Genomic DNA, 19,179 nt, shown 5'->3' with positions numbered 1-19,179 from the left:
CTTAGAACACACTGTTGAATCTGTGAAGGTACAGAGACCTGTTACATTTTAGAATCAGAAAATGCCCTAGAGGTACATTTAGGGAGGGACCGTGTCACACCCAGACAGAAGTGGCCTCAACAGGGCAGCCTGTGTAAGGAAGAACGCTCGCCTGCCTGACACCCACCCCAAGGTCACCTCGCCCTCGAAAAATCACCCCTCGATGGACTCTCCAACTCGGGATTTATGGAGGTGACAAAGTGCCATTGAAGATGGACAAAGTCCAGCCTTTAGAAGGAGAACTCTAATGTTCTACCTGTCACTCACCAGTGGGTAATTCTCCACACAAGGCTGACGTGCAGTGAGGGACGTCCTGTCACCCCGCTCCGGTCTCTCACCCCCGGGGAGGCCACAGCCCTCACGCCTCTCTCCCTTGCTCTTGACCCCACTCCCTGTGGTTCAGCTCTTCCCTTGGTTGTGTCCTGTCGGAGACGGCTCAGAACGTCATGCTCAGGCTCTGAGCGTTGAGGCCCCACCTCAATGTCATCCTCTCTTAAATTCCTCTCAGAGGATGAAAGCTATTTAATTAGGGCCTACCCGAAAAGAAAAACATGGAGACCAAGACCCACTTGCCCTGATGCCTTTACCCTCTCTTGGTGCCTCACGCCCCCTAGAAGGCGGACCCCGATCGCTCACTTGGTTCTTCCTGGTTTTTTTAATTGATTGTTACTGTTAAGACTGAAATACATCAGCGGACCTCAGTAATGTTGTGTTCAGTGCTTCTTAAATACTATTAACTTATGTGGCTCGTGGTTGTGCATTCTTGATTAATAAGGCCAGTGCAATTACAAGCTGTTCTTCAATTCAACGACTTTAAAAAAGAAAACAAAAAACAAAACAACAACCCTCTCAAGCATATTTTGAAGACCAATGCACTTGTGCGTGCTCAGGTCCTGGCCTTCCGCTGTGGTGGTGTTTAATGAATGTCATTGTTTCCAGGGGAAAGTTTTCATTTACCGAGGGAAAGAGTATGAACGCAGGGAAGATTTCGAAGCTCGGCTGTTAACTCAGTTCCCGAATGCTGAGAAAATGAAGACAACATCTCCACCAGGCGACGATATCAAAAACTCTCCTGGCCAGTGTATCCTTCCTGACAACCCTCTGGAACGTGGCACGATCACCAATCTGTGCACCTGGGTGGGTGGGTGGCCCTGGGGGCCCCGTCATGGCTGAGGTCCCCCCCTCCCGGTGATCCTTAACCCCCTTCGCCCTCAGATATTCAGTGCTTCACCGTAAAGCCCAAGCTCGATCTGCCCCCAAAATTTCACAGGCCTGTGTCAGAGCAGATTGTAAGGTAAGCACCCCGTTTCTCCTACCCACCGTGAGGACGGTGAAGGACTGTGAGCTCATAATTTCACTCTTGAAAGGGTGGGTTTTAGCCTTTGATTAGCTTTCCAGATGCTCTTTCTGTTTACTTAGAAGAGCAAGGGAAGCAAATTCTTTGCAGCATCAAAACAGTGAAGGAAGAAGTTAGTGTGTGTTGCCGGACGGCACGAGAACTATTCCTATCCTGATGTGGGGTGACGAGGAAAACTCGGGAGGACAGAGGGGGCACTCTGGTCTCCTTGTGACCTGCTTGGGGCGGGGGGCGTTCCCTGCAGAGCTTCTCAGCAGGGCTCCAGCCCAGCCCCACCCCAGCATTTCTGAGTCCCCACGCCTGGGGAGGAGGACCAGGGTGTTTGCATGCCGTAAGGCAGGAAAAGTAATTGGGTCATTTGCTTTTTTTGGGTGGAGAACTCTTAGACCCCTGCAACACCGTGATTATATAACGTGGGATTATGAGGCAGGTTTTTTGACTCACCGGTCGGCTGTCCGAATTTGAGGGTTCATGCCTCTACATTGAGTTGCCCCTGACCTACAAATGCTGTAGAGACCATCTGCTTTAGATGCTTCTTTGATGTGAAGAATTTTCTTTTCTATGTGATCCATGTTCTGGTTAAGAAATTAGCCTGTTCCATGGCCTAATAATGCTCAGAATCTGCTTATTTCATATCCTGAAGTTTGGTGGGTTGTGTTCTTCCTCAAAATTCACTCTCCTTTCTTTAACCTTTTGTCAGCCATTAATGGGAAGTCAGCTAGGACTCTGCTGATGAACAATTGCTTTCACAAGGCACCTGTTTCAAGTTTTGCAACAGTTTATTTCAGGAAGAGGCATTAAAGCCAATAGTGAATTGTAGCTGATGCTCAGCGATTTCGCTGTGACGTGGGGAGGCGGCCGACATTTCAGTGCTGAGGAGGAATGAGTCTGCCTCTGGTATAGGCGTGCCACGCACCCCTTCCCCAGGGAAAGAAAGTACACACTTGTCGTGCGTGCCACCCTTTGTGGTTACAGACTCTGCCTTTTGTAGAGCTGAAAGTAAGGTATATAAGGTCTTTTTAAAAAACAATAAACGTAATTTTTTAAAAATTTTAATAAAAAATTATTAGGTTCTTTTAATAAATTGTTGAATCACTGAATTAAACTGATAAAATAAATGAAGATTTTGAAGTAGTAAACACAGGCGTGGGGGACGCAGGCCTGTTCCCACTCTCCTCCGCTTCACCTTCTCTCTGTGCGTGCCTGCTTCACTCTTACTCAGCATCTCTTCTCCCCTGAGGGTTTGCAGGGACAGGGAAGAGGCAGAAACTCAAGGTAATGTTTCCATCTGCCAACATCTCTCCCCCGAGGCTGGTGGAGAGAGAAAGCCACAGCTATCGCTCGGGGTCAAGGTTGGGGATATTTTAAGGGATGCAGGGACCTATCAGGAGGCCAGACCCCACGTCTAAAAGCATATCGGCTGCTTTGGGGGTTAAATGTCTAACGATGTGTCTCTCTACAGTTTTTACAGGGTAAACGAGGTCCAGCGATTTGAATATTCTCGGCCGATCCGCAAAGGAGAGAAAAACCCAGACAATGAATTTGCGGTAAAAAAAAACAACCACCAAAACCCCCCAAAGAACTCCTTCTACCACCAGCAACACTACCTGTGGAAAACTGGCCTCAGAGGCGACCACAGGGCATATTAGATGGCTTTGTGCCTTGTGGGCAGAAATCCAAATACCAAACCCTAACCCCTTCAACTGTAGCGAAAGGGCGAACATCTCAGAGGGGATGTCGCTAAGGCCTTAAGGTGCTAGCAGAAGGGGCCGAGTGCTGAGACCCTGCTTCTTACCCTCCTGGCATACTCGCCTCCTTCCTCACTTCTCTGAGTTGTCTCCCTCTGGGTCCCGGGCCCCTGAGCACCCTGCTGGTGTGTCTAATACAGATAGGCACACAGAGGGACCGAGCACTTCAGGGGCTTCCTGGCTGATGACAGGCAGTCAGAGGTGAGCAGGGCAGAGACCCAGACGCTCACACTCCAGCTCCTGAATTTCCCTGAGGCTCAAGGCACCAGAGCGGGTGCTCCTGGGTGCCACGGAGTCACGAGCCGGGTAATTCTCTGTGATGGAGCCGCCCTATGCTTCAGAGGATATTGAGCAGCATCCCTGACCCTCTCCCCATTAGACGCCGGTAGCACCTCCCCGGTTGTGACAGCCAACCAAAAAAGTTATCATACGTTGTCCCCTGCATTAGTCATAGAAATATTAACAGAAGTTTTTGCAGCTTTTTAAAAAATATACATACAACTGGTTTAATGGTTTATATTTGCAAAGAATAAATCAATTCTTTGCAATAAAGCACAGTTTTTAAAAATGTTAATATTTCTCCCTCCTTCTGCCCTGCAAATGTCCTCTGGGGATCCCTAGCCAGGACCTATTAGCCGCAGCGACCCCCAAGGAGGACCAGCAGCTCTGCTGGGGACTGCATCCCCTTGCCTATAGTCGGGAGGTGTCTGGGAGTGCAGAAGGTCAAAGGTGACCTGACCCAGAGTGAAGTTTGGGGCACTTCCAGCCACAGTGCTTCTGTCCAGCTTCTCCTTGAAGCTCTCCGTTTCCTGTAGTCTTCTGATCCTCAGGCGAGGCCTGAGAGTCTCCAGTCACGGTGCTGAAGGCCCTTCCTGCCTGAGCCATTTCCTGGGTGTCTGCGGCGAGCTCGTATTCCGGGAACTCTAGTCATTCCCACTTCCCACACTGCTTGTCTCAAAACGAAGACCCTATTTCTTGGCTAATGCCAGCATCCCAGGTTACCCTACTTGGTAACTGGTCACGGCAGTGTTGTCTGTAATAGTGCGGGAGGGGACAAGACACCGGTGCTAAGGGGGCGGCTTTCCGAGCGGTCTCTTGTGGGGCCCTTGTGGCCACAACACGACCACTTATATAGCGTCTCTGGACTGTGGGATTTATAGGCAGTTCTTGAATTGCCCTCACACATCTCGCATCCGGCAGCTCTGTATGTTCTCGTACCATAGAGAAAGAGATGCAAGGAGGTCAAGCAAATTGCCGACGGGGGTGCAGCCATTTGGGGCAGAGCTAAGAATAACTGAGACCCCTGACATTTGGGGCTGCACTAAGCCTCGGAGGCTGTGCTTCTTCTAAATGGCCCTGAAATCCCCTAATGGCCCCGTTAGGCCCTCGCACTTGGATGAGGCTTTCAGAAGCCACGGGATTTAGTCCTTCACATGCCTGACAAAGCCTAAAGCTTCCAGATAAGCGTGGGGCTTTTTGCAGCAATGGGAAGCTGGGCTCGGCCCTGTTGCAGGTGGCCTGGCTCTGCAGGCGGGACGCTGGGGAGGCTGCCCTGCCAGGCTGAGCACTTCGCACGGTCGCTCAGCAAGGGGTGAAGCCCTGGGGCCCAAGAGCAGCTGAGGAGGAAGGAGACAGAGAGATAGCGCCTGAGTCAGCCGGCGCTGGTTGTCCAGAAAGCCCTCGGTGGAGCCCAGGGCCCCTGCTCGGGCCGTGTTGGCCTCTGGGGAGACCCTGCGGGTGGCGGTCCCAATGCTCTGAAAGGGTACACTGCTGTTTTCTCTGGCAAGCCCCTGGGGGAGCTTCCTCCTGGGGCAAAAAGCTGTAGCTGGGGAGACAGGAGGCCTCAGCCGGGTCCCCTTCCTTCTCCCCTCTGGAGCCTCAGGGGTCGGGGAGGGATCCAGTGCAGCTCTCAGTTCTCTCTAAGATCCAGTGCAGCTCCCTGGAATTGCTGACGGTCCACTGTGCCCGGACCACTCCCAACACACCTGCACGGCCCAGGATGACCCAGGACAGGGAGAGGGTGGCCGGAAGCAGACACTGGGCAGGAACAGGTGGGCGAAGAGTGCCTGCTTTGTTAGCTCGCCACGGGCTTCCGCACAGCCTGAGAGAGGCGCAGAGGGGCGACGCTCATTGGCGTGAAGCAGTTTCCCGCCACACCTAATGTTCTGTTCTATGAAGAATATGGATTATAAAATGGTATTTCATTGAAAATATGCATCTACATGCTTTTTAATGCTTAGTAAGAAGTCTTGAACAACAGATACTGAAATGTTTAAGTTATCGTCTCTAGGTGGTAGGTGATTTTTCCACATCTTTATTTTCTAATAGGAAGAGAGATCAGTTGTGCAAGAAACAAAGTGAAGCCTAAAATACTGACTGATCCATATCAGAATGTGAGCGGTCACTTTACAGGAAACCCGGTTTTCCTTAATGCCTTTCCACCTTTGGGTTTCTGTTGAACCCTAAGTCAGGCCAATAGAGAACTCCTTGGAGCCTTTTCAAAAATCTTTCTGCTCATAGGCAACTTCCCTGGTTTTGACGTATGGAATTCTCCCTGACTCTCCTGTCGTACTTTCCTTGCCCCATGCCAGGGAGACTGGCATCATTGGCCAGCAAAAGCAGGGGACACTGCTGTGTCTCGTGTGACCGTCTGACTCACAGGCAGAGCGTGGCATACAAGGCACGGCACACAAAAGGGCCACATGCAACTCCTCCCAGGGAGACCCGTCCTCCTGGAGGACCCACCTCGCAGAGAGTGGCCAGTCCCCATTAGGGCAGAAGCTGTCCACCTGCTAACATCCTTCTGACGAATACCGTGTGTGTGTTCCCTTTGCAGAACATGTGGATCGAGAGAACCATATACACCACGGCGTACAAATTACCTGGGATTTTAAGGTGGTTTGAGGTCAAATCTGTTTTCATGGTAAGGATCCCTCCCCCCCCCCCCCAAGAAGGGATTGTGTTTTCCCCTCTGTTACAGGGTGCGGCGCTCATACTGGGACCCCGGGTCAGACAAGACTTAACCCATCATCACCCTGCGTGTTCCCTGGGGCATCGACTCTCCCGGTCCCCAAATATTGTCGTAGAAATGCTGTGTAATCACAACCAGAGCTGGCTGACAAGAAAACCAGAATTAAGATTTCCTTTCTTCTCACAAAATATTTAAATCTAGTCATCGCTGTGCTGTTTTGAAAGCTCTTTCTGTTAACTAAATGAAAAGTTTAAGACAAGTTCCAATTTACATACACTTTTTAAGATCTTTCTTCCTGATGCTTTTATTGCCATTTACATGACAAACAACTTGATTAATAGTACTTGCTCATTTCAAGTAAAAATAGCTTGAGAATATACCCCTCACTGGCACTTTTTTAAAGAAATAATGACTCGCATCTCATTAGCTAAACTTTGCTTTGCCTCAGTGGTGAGCTATGGGACAGTTTCATCTACGTGAACCAGAGTTGGGCGGCAGATTCTTACTGAATACACAGAAGTATCAGGGAGTGGTATAAAGAGATCTGATTGAAATATGTATGTTGATTCGTGTGTCTCAATGCCTTTTGTGTTCAGCCAGCAGGATCTTATCCAGAGGGGTGGTGCCTCCCATTTAGTTTACACTGAGTCCCCTTGGAAACTCCTGATTTGGTTCCCGAACCTGCCTGGAACCTGTCTTCCCAGCCCTGTTTCCTCTCTTGTCTGTCGTCCATGCCCACCTGAGCTCGGGGCCACATCTGCTCCCCCCATCCCAGGTGCCCCCTCCTGCTTCTCTGAAGCCCTGGGTCTCTGTGCCTGTCCCTGCCTTGGGCACTTGCGTTCTCTGCTCTGGGAGCGCCCGCTCCGTGCCCCCCCTAGCACCCAGGCAGCCCCGATGGATGGAGGGCTCGGAAGGTACGTGGCAGGTGGCAGAAACGCAAGCCTTTGCTGGCACCATTTAGAACTGGTGATGGATGTACGTGTGTGAGAGGGTGGAGTGGGGGGACTTCAAGTAAACAGGCACTAATCTTCCTAATGAGCCTCTGCCCAAAGCCCTCAGTAATCCGGGATTTCGTGAGCCAGCCAGATTTTGAGAGGAAGGAGCTTAAGAGCTCAGAGGTGGAGAGGGGTGAGCCCTGACTTTCTGTGAAGATGTGGTTCTGCCACCGGCACTGTTTGCCATTTGTAACAAACTAAGAGGCTGGAAGCTGAATAATCCCAGGGCGCGAAACCGAGGGCTGCTCTCGACACCCCTCCCCTTGTGCACGCCTCCCGGGACAGGCCGCCATGGGATGCCCCGGGGGTGGCAGCCAGCCCTCTTATTGGATGAAAAGAGGAAACTCTCCTTTCTTGAGGCAGATGGGATCAGCAGCAGGGAGTTAGCAGCAGTTAAAATGGAATACTGCCCTGGAGTGGGGATTTGGTGTAGGCGTGTGCCTGGGATGCTGCGCTCCAGGCTCTGGGCCCTCCAGGGACCTCGTGGGACCAGGTAGGAGCAGCAATCCAGCAGTACATGCTGATCGGGCGTGGCGCCAGCCAGGGGCCGGGCGGAGCAGGTGGCTTCCCCCACAGTGACTCCAAGCGTCGCTCTAGAACCTGGGGCCAGCCCTGAGCAGAGTTGTCCGTTCTCAAGTCCCTGCTCCCCCTGCTCCCCTTTGACCGGCAGACAACCCCCAGAGGCTGCAGCAGGACAAAAGCAGGCTGCTCTGCTTTGTCCCTTACTACAGACACCCTGGGGTTCCCAGGCACGGGTAGGGACCCCTGCCACCTCCTTTGGGAGGACGGAAAGGATCATGTGTTGAGATGACCCCTGGACGTGGCTTTGTGGCTCAGCCAAGCATCTATCAGAGTGAGGCCTGGTGGGAAGGGGTTGCTATTGTTTTAAACCCAGCCATGTTTTCGTGGCACCTTAGGGCTGAGCCAGAGAGGCGTGCCCGGCTGGGCCTTGCAGGGAGCTTTGGGGCCCCAGAAAAAGGAGGGCAGTTGCAGGATGGGTGGCAGTGCCCTGCCTCCCGCACTGAAGGTCCGGCTGACCAGTGGCGGCCCTTCTGATGAGGTCTTAAAGGTACCATTGGCAGCGGTGACATGCTCTCCCTGGGGTGGTGGAGCTCTTCCTTCATGAGAGAGAGTGTGGTCTCATGTGGGGAGGAGGGCCCTTCCCTGACCAAGCAGGTACAGCGGTCTTACAAAGTCCCTAGGCCTCCAGCCTCAGGGACAGTGATGGACTGCTCCTTGAAATCTTGCCCCCCCTTTTTTTTTTTAGATTTTATATATTTGACAGAGAGATAGAGCCAGAGAGCCCAAGTGGGGTGGGGGTAGGGGGAATGGCAGAGGCAGAGGGAGAAGCAGGCTCCCCACTGAGCAGGGAGCCCCATGCGGGACTGGATCCCCGGACCTCGGGATCCTCACCTGAGCCGAAGGCAAACGCTTAACCGACTGAGCCGTCCAGGCATCCAAAATCTTACCCAGTTTAAAAGAAGCGGACCACATGTGTATGCATGCACACACATACACGTGTGCACGCGTGTGTAGGCACACATGGGCGCACGCACACACACACACACACACACACATACCTCTCAGAGCCAGACAGCCTTGTGTTACCCCTTTGGAATTTGCATGTGAGGGCCCCACCTATTGGAAATACACAATGATACTAAAATACCAGCTGCTCTTGTTTGGGTGATAAGAGACACCCCCGAAAACCCCCCCTGGGAAGAAAGGTGCATTGGAGGAATAGGAAGCCTGGCCCCACTTGGAAATGCTCCTCTTCTGGCAAGGTCCCATGGGCCAGACAATGAGCAGCGGACCCAGGCGCAGTGGACGCAGCAGATGACCTGGAGTCACATCTCCTTCCTTCCCCGCAGGTGGAGATCAGCCCCCTGGAGAACGCCATCGAGACCATGCAGCTGACCAATGACAAGATGAACAGCATGGTACAGCAGCACCTGGACGACCCCAGCCTCCCCATCAACCCCCTCTCTATGCTCCTGAATGGCATCGTGGACCCTGCTGTCATGGGAGGCTTCGCGAATTATGAGAAGGCACGTGACATGCCAGTGGTACCGCCCTGTCCTAGGACAGACTGTCTCCAGACACGTGTGTTCCAGCCCAGAAACTACGCTGGTCTCACTGGCCGATCTCAGCCGGGACTGAGCCAAGGCTGGGACCTCCCAGAGGTGGCCCCTGCCAGCTGCGGAAGGTCAAGGCCCGACCCCAGGCATGGCTCCCCCAGGCATCGTCCCCGCAGGTTGGGCTGACGGAGCTCTGCAGCGCTGCCCTCGGGTGGCTCGCGAGTCCTGGGATCATGAAAGGCCAAGAGACACCGTTGTAGTGAAAGACAAAAGAATTAGAACATTTGGGATAGGGAGGCGTGGTGGGTACAGGGGAGCAGGCCAGCTGGTCTCCCCGGAAAATCTCTCCGTGGGAAAGGGCAGAGGCGGAAGGACGTGGGTGTGGTTTAGACCAGGGGTCTGCACTACGGTCTGCTCTCTGTTTTTAATACCAAGTTTGGAACTCGGCTGCGGCCGTTTATTACTTAGTGTCTGTGGCTGTTTTAGAACGATGATAGAACAATGGCAGCGTTGAAGCCCTTCACAGAAAGCTTGCTGAGCCCCTGCCCAGACAGGGTAAGAGCTGAGGGGGAGAGCAGGCCACAGGGAGTCATTGCCCTGGACCGAGAGATAGTTCTCTGTTGTAGGCTGCCTTTAGGTGTAGGACCGGCCCGGGGCGGGGTGCAGGGTGTGAGTCAAGGCATGTGAGCCGCCAGGGAGCTGCCACCCAGAGGACTGAGCCATCCGGGTCAGCTGTGGCTTTGCTGGATTCCAAGGACAGAGGTGCCACCCTAAATGCCCCTCCTGGCTGCCCATTCACTCCATCTGTTGTGTTTGAGGTAACCAGACCTTTAGCCCTGAGTGCTGGGGAGGGTCCATCCCCTAGCAGTGGGTCTGTTTTACACATGGCTCTATCCCCGGGTCTGGTGCACAGTCAGTGTGCAGAAATGGTGCTGGGGAAGCAGTGTACTGAGTGGCCCTTCCTGTCTCCACCAGGCCTTCTTTACAGAGCGGTACCTGCAGGAGCACCCAGAGGCCCATGAAAAGATTGAGAAGCTCAAGGACCTCATTGCGTGGCAGGTAAGTGTGTGGTGGCAGCCTTGCAGGGCTGGAGCAGGGAGGCTAGACCCACATCCGAGGCTAGGCCCACATCCAGGGCTAGACCCGCGTCCACCTGGGCCATCTCAGCACACATGCCGGCCGGCATGGGGGCCTGGGACATCCGCCACAGTGCATGTAGCCACGTGTGTCCCCAGATGAACCACCCCCACTGCCGCGATTAACTCAGCTCCTCGGCTATGGTCATGAAGTTGCACACACAGAACGTCCTCTCTTGCCAACGAGCCCGGTCTGTCTCTGCCGGCAGATCTCTGTCTGGTACTGACAGAATATCAGAGGCAAGGTGAGAACTGTGATGTCTTTGGGAGCCTGGCTCCAGCCTGTCGTGGGAAAGGCGCTCACGTCAGTGCTGTCCGTGTGGGCGGTGTCGGTGGGCCACTGCAGAGCGCCCCCCCCCCAACGTTCTCCCTGGTGGTGGCCAGGGTTTGGGGCACCCACATCTGTGTTTTCCCAGCTGTAATTCTGTGTATTACGGTGCTTCCGTACTTGTGTTCCTGAGGCCGCTGAGTCTTACCTTAGCGGGACGTGGTGTTAGAAGGACATGGTCCGGAGGGCATCTTGTGTCCAGTTGGAAGTGACTTGTTTAGTTCACATGGTCTGCGTCTTAGAGCCTCTGTGAGCCTGGTGGTGGGGGCACATCAAGACCTGGTTGTCCTGGAGCTCTGCTTAACCTGCTCTGTAATGAGGACAGCTCACTGTCTCGGGCTTTGTTTTCTCGTGTGGGAGGTGACGAGGGTGCTGTCTAATCTAATCCCCACACAGCAGGCGGGGCACAGAGAGCTGAGGAAGCGGAGGCCGGGGTCACCCTGTGCCTAACGGCAGTGTACCCCAGGCCATTCCGCTGAGCCAGGGGGTCCCAGGCTGCCACTTGGGTCCCTGACATAGGTGAGGCTGTTCCTCTGAAGAGACACTTTGACCCTGGCCTTCCCAGAGCCTCACCTCAGTGGCTTCTCCATTATCAGTACGTTGACCAGTGTGACCTCGTAGGGTGGAGTGGGGCTGAACTTTGGTTTTGAGCCCACTTCCGATCTATGTATCTTTCATGGTACTAAGATAGACATAACATAAAATGTAACATCTTAACCAATTTGGAGTACAGATCAGGGGCATTAAGCACGTTCACATTGTTGTGCGACCATCCCCTCCATGCATCTCCAGAACTTTTCCATCTTGCCAAAAATCTCTGCACTAACTCTGCATTCTCCCCACCCTTGGAAACCACCATTCCACCGTCTGTCTCTATGAACTTGATCGTTCCGGGTACTTCGCATAAGTAGTCATACTGTTAAGTCATATGGCTTTTGTGACTGGTTTATTTCACTGAATACAGCGTCTTCAGGGTTCATCCGTGTTGTAGCCTGAGTCAGAATTTCCTTCCTTGTTGGGCTAAATAATATTCCATTGTGTGAATGGACCATACTTTGTTTGTCCATCATCCATCTGTGGACACTTATGTTCCTTCCCCTGCTTGTCTGCGAACATGGCCGCACACGTGTCTAGTTCATTTTCCTGCTTTCAGTTCTTTTGGGTGTATTCCCAGAAGTGGGATTTCTGGATCAAACGGTAATTCTATTTTTTAATCTTTTGAGGAGCCACATCCTCCACCTCCTTGTCAACACTTGTCAGTTTCTGGTTTTGTTTTGCTTTGGTTTTTTTACAATCGCCATCCTCTTGGGTGTGACTTGGCCACAAATCTCTAGACATCTGTTTGCATTAGAATTATTCTGTGATAACAAACCCTGGGGGCTGGCCCAGTGGCCGAGGACGGTTCTCCGCTTGGAATGGAAGCCTCCTGTAGACCGTCTCCCTCTGTTTCCAAGAAGAGAGAGAGTTTAAAAGTCTGAATGATTCCATTTTAGATGTAGAAACCAAAGGGCACAAAATTCCAACTCCGTTGAAGGCTATAAAATCATTGCCACAGAAAAACTAGTTTGGTCTGCAAAAGTTGTATTGATTTTTTTTTTTCTTGTAAGCTTTTAAAGCAAATTGGATTTTAAGAGTTTCAGGTCCTACAGAGGAAAATAATTTGTTCCTCAGAGAGAACTTTATGTCAGCACTATGTCATCACCCCTAATAACTATATTAAAGGGTGAATTTTAAAGCAGCTCACAGGAAAGCTGAAAGAGAGAATCCATTTTCTAGCAACTTCATTAAATCAAAGAGTGATGAAAAATACATATTCAAAACGTTACCTGTGATTTCGCTTTCATTTGCAAATGTTTGCAAACCCATATTTTAGTATCAGTGATTGAGTCATATGGTCATTAAAAATAAGAAGTTTGGGGTTATCAGGATGCTGGCTTCTGTTTTCGTTTGCTAGTTTGTTTGGTTTGGTTTTTTCTGGAAACTGCATCAGGGCAGAGTGAGGTTTCCTCTGGGGAATCCCAAGGACTTGTTGGCAGAGTTTCCATCACTGATATGCAATAAGCACATCTCGATGCTGAAATTGTTTGTGAAGGCGGGTTGTTAAGTCCCAGGCAGCTCTGGGCTCTGCTCTTGCCATCCCCAAACCAGGACGGTGCTGAGCTGCTCCTCCCAGCTGGGAGCCCGTGGCTGCAGGCACATGGGGCCCCCTCTAATTTTAAAGCAGATACCAGGTCAGACTGAGCTCCAGCCCCTTCCTCAAAGGCACAGCTCCATCCTTCCCCAGATGCAGCTATTTTATTGAGCATCCCCGCCAATGCCCAAAAGATGGATCTGTACAGACTCCTACCACACTGCAGTGTTGTGTGCATATGTCTCTTTGGAAATGCACAAAGATAAAAGACAAAACTCACTCGTCATCCCCAGCTGATGCAAGTGTGACCGTTGTCCCTGGGGGTGGTGCTCCTAGAGTGCTGAGCAGTGCCTCCTAATGTTCTGTGCTGCTGGTAGCCCATGAGTTTGTGCAGGGGTCCCACAGGAGCGAACTTCACGTGCATCACTGCTGTTCAGGAGGGCGTCTTTGGATAGCAGGCTGCGTGCTCATTTTGAACAACCCAAAGGGTGACTTTGGGGATGTCCTCTCCCCTCTCCTGGCTCTGGGCAACTTTTAAGAAATGCAGATTCCTGGGATCTACCCCAGAGCAAATCAGGGCTCCACGGTGGGGTTCAGGAACCTGCCTGGGAGATTCTGATGCTCATCCAGGTTGGAACCCACTGAACCACAGGGTCCCCAAAGATCACTTCAGGCCTCATTCCATGGCTCATGTTTGTATGTTAAGCACCCAGTATGTTGGAGTGTTTACACAGAGTATCTTTTCATGCAGAGCTGTGGCTCAGCCCCAGTCAGACGTAGAACAGGGGCCAGATCCCATCCTAGAAGAAGGTTGTATCTGACAATGTCAGGGACCTGTTGAAGTGGTCAATTCTCATACCCCCTAAAGTTCGCCTGCCAAATTGCAGTTCACGCAGCCCAGGGACTTAAACCAAATGGTCTTTAGTCCAGCAGGTAGCTTCTTTGAGGTCAAAGAATCTGGCCAATTAAGGCTTTTAATCAAACCAACAAAAAAAAGGAGAGACCTTTAGACTGCATTTTGTATATTTGAAAAAAGGTCCATTCTACAGAAAAATGCTTGCAAGATCTCAAGTGGCTGTGTCTCAGCCTTGAGACGCCGCCCCCACACTCGCCTCCATACCAAATAGATCCAACACGTTTACCATCCCACCAGAAGTTGTCCCCAGCCTGCCTGTGCCGTGCCCCAGGGCAGAACTCAGGAAGCAGAAGGATTAATGTGAGCATTTCTACTGTTGAACCTGACCACACTGCGGCTAGCTCTGGGGAAGCTGCCATCTGCAAGAGTAATTCATACGGAATATTAAAACATCTCATCCATTGTGAAGGCTCACCTGCATGCACACTGTCCTTTAGGCAGTAATTGGCCAGAAAGGGATGCCTGGCCCAAACCTTGGGGGTAGGCCCAGCTGTCAGCGAAACAAGCTTTGTGCCCGTGCACCCCGAGGGCAGGCTGGGTGGGCTGCTGGGTGGGCTGTGACATGGGAGCCCTCACTTCTTTCGTCTTTCCCTGGAGACCACAAGAGGCAACAGCTGCGTGCTCTAAATGACAACCAAATACATTTTATGCATTGATTCATCTTGGTAAGATTTCTCGAATTTGTTCACATGAAATTCAATTGTGTACTTATTATCCTGCTTCCTAATAAATCTGCTCATTTAGGTTGGTGTTCTGTCATATTAGGGAAATCTGTTTTTAATCAGTATTTTGATTTAATTATAAATTATTAAGAGGAAGCCTCTTAGCTTGATTGCATTGAAGAATGTCTAACTCTGGGTCCGAGCGCTGGGGGAAAGCAGAAGCTGGGGAAAGAAAGCCCTCCTTGGAGCCCCCTCCACCCCCCAACAGCAGTGATTCTAGAGGGTCTCTGGGGCTGGGGAATGAAAATGTCTCCCTGCGACGCTTTTAAAGGTCAGCTCCATCTCCGCGCTTCGAAGTGAAGTGTTGGCATGGGTATTTTGTGACAGCAGTGTTGGCAGAGAAGTGATTATTTTTAGTTTTAAGGAAGAATAAATTTGGTTTTCCTTTCTAAATAAGAAGATCCTTCAGGACTGCAGATCACACATAATTAGATTTTTAAGTTTTAGAATAGGGTTCTCAATTGCCTATAAAGGCAATATTCTGGGCTAAAAAAAAAAAAAATCTTTGCCCTGTGACACGACCCTTTGCTAATAGATCAAGTTACAGCTAAAAAGATTCAAACTGCGGTTTTTCCCAAATTCACGAGGAAAGCACAGATGAGTCTATTCTGGGGTTGGTCGGCCAATGGGAGTCAGGCAAGTCACTGAGTGGCCGTTGTGTGCTGAGCACTGCACTAAACGTGTCCAATTTAAAACACAAACGATTTTAATTTGAACGTTTTGGTCTTTGGGGGTAATGTGCCTGCTGATGACTTTGATTCACGGTTTGATTTGGAAACAAAGCAGTTGGATTTTGCACACAGTGCCACTTTCTGCCTGGTGTGCGCGGCTCTCTCTAGACCATTAACCAGGAAATAAGGAGTGTTGACTGCTACATTTTTCAGATTCCGTTTTTGGCTGAAGGGATCAGGATTCATGGAGACAAAGTCACAGAAGCACTGAGGCCATTTCATGAGAGAATGGAAGCCTGTTTCAAACAGCTAAAGGAAAAAGTGGAAAAGCAATATGGCGTCCGAACCATGGTAAGTGGGTAGCCTTGCAGAGGGGGAGGTGGGTGTCTTTGTGTTCCAATTGTCCAACTGTGACAGGCTCAGAGCCAGGGTGAGTAAGATGTATATGTGACGCCTACGGGAAGTGGGATTTGAAGGACCTCGGCCCCCTCGGAAGTCCATCTGTCAGTAAGCCAGCAAGCTCCTTTCAATAATTGGAAATATCAGGGTGAGTAAGCGTTCGTGAGTTTGCTTGATCACCAAACGCCCTGCTCACCTGCTGTGAACACAATCTATCCTTAATGTGGTGGGGCAACAGAAAAACCACCCAGAGGCCCATGGGACTCAATTTCGCCTGGCCGTGAGGCCACACCTCTAGCCATACACCACATACAGAGGGTTAGGTAGCACACAGGGCAACAGAACTCATGATGTCCTAAGGCAGAGCTGGAACCTAAGTCCAGTCCAAAGTCAAAGTCACTGGAGAGAGTTGCTATGGTTTACTGAGATCTGAAATTGTTAGCAAAGACTTACGTCTTAAAGGAGTGGTCATTGGTCTGGGCCAAGAAAGGTAAGCTAGAGACAGTCGGGGAGGAGGTGGGGAGAAAGGGTTCATCCAGCAAAGGCTGGGAGGCCGGAATTCGAATGGCAGGCCAGAGGCCGTGCAGGAAATGGACATGTCTTGGACGGAAGAGAAATCGTAGGAGAAAGCCGGAAAGGTGCCTAGCCTCCAAGAGCCTGGATTGGCGTGGTGTGGGGCAGGAGGCCTTGCTCTGGATGAAGGGTAGAACTGGGCTTTTGCCCAAGAGTTTGTGGAAGTTTCTGAGTGGGGGGCTGGGATCAAGATCATGATAAAAGTGTGGCTTGTGATATGTAATGAGGCAAAGTATCTGGCAGTGTGAGCCCTGTGGTTTCTGGGAGCCTTGGGGGGTCCTAACCTTGACTGTCCCTGGACTCTGGAGACGTCGGGCACAGCAAATGAGTCAAGGCCCCCTTTCCCTGTTGTTTGGAGGGAAGCAACAGTGTGACAAAAAGAGGCAGCGAGGCTTCCGATCTAGAATCCCAGCCCTTGGCATGAAGGGGGTGTGAGGGCGCACAAGGTTTCCACCTTCCTGCAAACAAAAGGCGTGCCGTAGAAGGTATTCTGCTTCTCACATCGCACGACACGTTTCTCTCCTTCCTGAAGAACCAGGTGTCCAGTGTAGGGCACCGTTTTGGGTCCTTTCTCGGCCCAATTCCATCTGTCTGCCATTCTCTACGGTTCTCTGTTGCTCTTCCTGTTGAACTCACTTCTTTTTTTCACACATTTAGCTCACTTAGCAAACACTAATTTAGTGCTTACCATATATGCCAGGGACCTTTCCAAGTGTTTTGCAAATATGAACTGGCTTCATCCACTTAACACTACGAAGGAGGCACTGTGGTCATCCTCATTTTACAGATGGGGAAAAGGGGGTGCACGGTCACACTCTAGCGGTGGCCACTCTGGCTGCTGATGGAGTTTGAAGCCCACTGGTCTGCCTCCCAGTCTGTGCTTTTAGCCACTACTCTTAATTTACATGGCAGAGCTTTTCCTTCTCTTGTAAGAGACTGAGAGTCCCCCCAGAAAGGAGCTACTTTGGCTCTGATTCCACTCCATGCCGACCCAACCTGCCCACCCTTGTCTGCTCTGGCGGGCTGTGGTGCACCAGTGCATCCCCAGCAGGTGTGAACCTGACAAAGCCAAGAGAACGCAACCTCTGGGCTCTGGTCTGAAAACTCAGTGCGTGGGGACCCAGGGCGGCCAACCCAGCGGGAGCTGCTCACGGGGAGCAGGCTTGGGGACCGGGGTGCCCTCCTGCCGGCTACACTGGAGGACCCCTCGTGCCGGGCAGAACCCTTGAGGAGTGCTTCATTGCCTCGGGGCTTGCGACTCACTGCAGTCAGAGTCGAGTGGCAAGAATTTCAGGGTGCGTCGTCATGAATCTCTTCCCAAGAGTTACACCAATCTTAAGTCTTTCTGAGAAACAAACACGTGTGAGATCTTAGAGTTTTTGTACTGAAAAGTGAAAGGCTTCCTCTTTTACCACTCACATAATTTATATTTCAAAATGACAGAAACCTGTCTGGCTCACCACACAGCCTTCCGATTCCGTTCTCCGCTGGGATTCATTACGTCTGTGCGGGCTTGCTGCTGGGCCCAGCGGAGAAGGAAAGCCGGGGCAGGAGGCAGGCCTGTTGCGTAGGGGGCGGGGGTGTCCCCCTCCTCCAGGACAGGTTTCCCCTGTTCCGACGCAGCATCCTTGGCCAGAGATGAGCGGTGTCCACCACATCCTGAGACACGTCTTGCCCACCAAACTGCCCACCTCCCTGTAGGGGGAGCCTGGGCAGCACCGCACCTAAGCCCAGCTAGGGGGCTGGTCAGGCTTATTGGGATCAAGGAATAGAATCAAGGGTGCATTTCCTCCCCTTGGATGCTTTCTTTGCTGGAGCTGCCTTCCTGAGTCCTCCATCCTGGGACCCGAGCGGCAGGCTCTGCAGCTGGCCTCCTTTGAGCAGACAGAGAGAGAGGCAGATGCCCCTGTCATGCTCTGAGAAAAGCGGCAATAAAAAGCAGTCTGGTATGAGCCTTTCCTGTCTTATCTACTCTGAAAACTTGCGAGCATCTGAGAATACTTGGAAAGGCAATAGAGTATTATCCTGTTTAAAAAAAAATGGATTTAAAAATAAAAACCCATAGGAAAGACATAAACCATTTTGTCAGTTTTTCTGATCCAGCCAAAGCCATAGACAGAAACAGAAGAACCTGGACACCCTCTGACCTCTTAATCCACAAGCGGCTCCTCCAGACCCCTGCTCCCTCCCCACTGGCCCTCACCTTGCCTGTGCTAGGGCTCTAGGGGGCCACCGCTCCCTGGACAAAAGCTCACAGCCCAGCTTCTCCAGATGCATAGGGAGTGAGGAGCGCAGACGCTGGGGTCCCTGAGGAAGAGGCCACGAGCACCTGCTGTGTCTTCCAGAAAAGAAACATACCGGCTTCTCACCCTACCCCATAAAACTCTGGTCACCGCAACTAAATTCAGCCCTGCCCACCCCACCCCACAGGCAGTAGGCACGTGTGGGGGTCAAGGGGAGGCATTTAGGCTCCGCTGGAAGACAAGGACACAAAACGTGTCACAGCTTTTGAGCAGGGCAGGGCTCGCTTCTGGTAAGAGAGCCAAAACAAGTGTTTGCTTCAGGCCATAATAATGACAACAGCAAGGACAACGGAAGCTACCTTCAAAGTGTGCCAAGGCCCGTGGGCTCCAGCTGTGCATTTCATCCTCACTCCAGCCTCTCGAGGTGGGATGATGGTTCCCTGCGTGCTCTGGAGGAAGCTGAGGCTCAGAGTGGTTCCATGTGTGACGCGAGGTCCCATCGTCGGTACCAGAGCCAGAATTCTAGCCTAGTTCTAACTGCCTCACCCCTACCCCTGCCAGCCCTGGTGTTGGGACACGGGGACACTGGATTACTCATGTTCTCCTGACGCTGGAGCTACACCTGTCATGGCTGGGAGAAACTCACATTGCTTCAGATGAAAAAAAAAAAAAAAGTCGCAGTTCTTCAATTTTTAGAGGCTCTGCTCAGTCAAGAAGGAATTGTGAGACAAATGGCCCAGTGGGGGCCATGGCCCCACCCAGTGGGTCACCTGCAAGTGTGGGGCCCAAGAGTGGCTTCTGTCCCTCCTTGGCCAGAGCCTTGCTCCTGCCATCCCCCTTCCGTTTGTTCTTTCCAGTCCATACTGGTACAT

At 51.6% G+C, this 19,179-nt stretch overlaps 1 protein-coding gene across 3 annotated transcripts in view; it reads left to right on the top strand.

Annotated features, from left to right (window-relative positions):
* DOCK1 (dedicator of cytokinesis 1) overlaps positions 1-19,179 on the top strand; it is a 493,587-nt gene that overhangs the window by 459,897 nt on the left and 14,511 nt on the right. For all 3 annotated transcript variants that reach the window (XM_028119986.2, XM_028119987.2, XM_028119985.2), the window contains 7 exons: positions 979-1,120; positions 1,255-1,333; positions 2,859-2,943; positions 5,981-6,067; positions 8,982-9,158; positions 10,164-10,247; positions 15,306-15,443. In XM_028119986.2, the coding sequence (XP_027975787.1) occupies positions 979-1,120; positions 1,255-1,333; positions 2,859-2,943; positions 5,981-6,067; positions 8,982-9,158; positions 10,164-10,247; positions 15,306-15,443 (792 nt within the window). The remainder of the gene's footprint in view (positions 1-978; positions 1,121-1,254; positions 1,334-2,858; positions 2,944-5,980; positions 6,068-8,981; positions 9,159-10,163; positions 10,248-15,305; positions 15,444-19,179) is intronic.

Source organism: Eumetopias jubatus, unplaced genomic scaffold (genome assembly GCF_037043125.1).
Source record: "Eumetopias jubatus isolate StellerSeaLion01/CBP00866 unplaced genomic scaffold, mEumJub1_p1.0 scaffold_17, whole genome shotgun sequence".
Classification (NCBI taxonomy): domain Eukaryota; kingdom Metazoa; phylum Chordata; class Mammalia; order Carnivora; family Otariidae; genus Eumetopias; species Eumetopias jubatus.
Note: the sequence above shows the minus strand (reverse complement) of the source record. Positions and strands in the feature narration are given on the sequence as shown.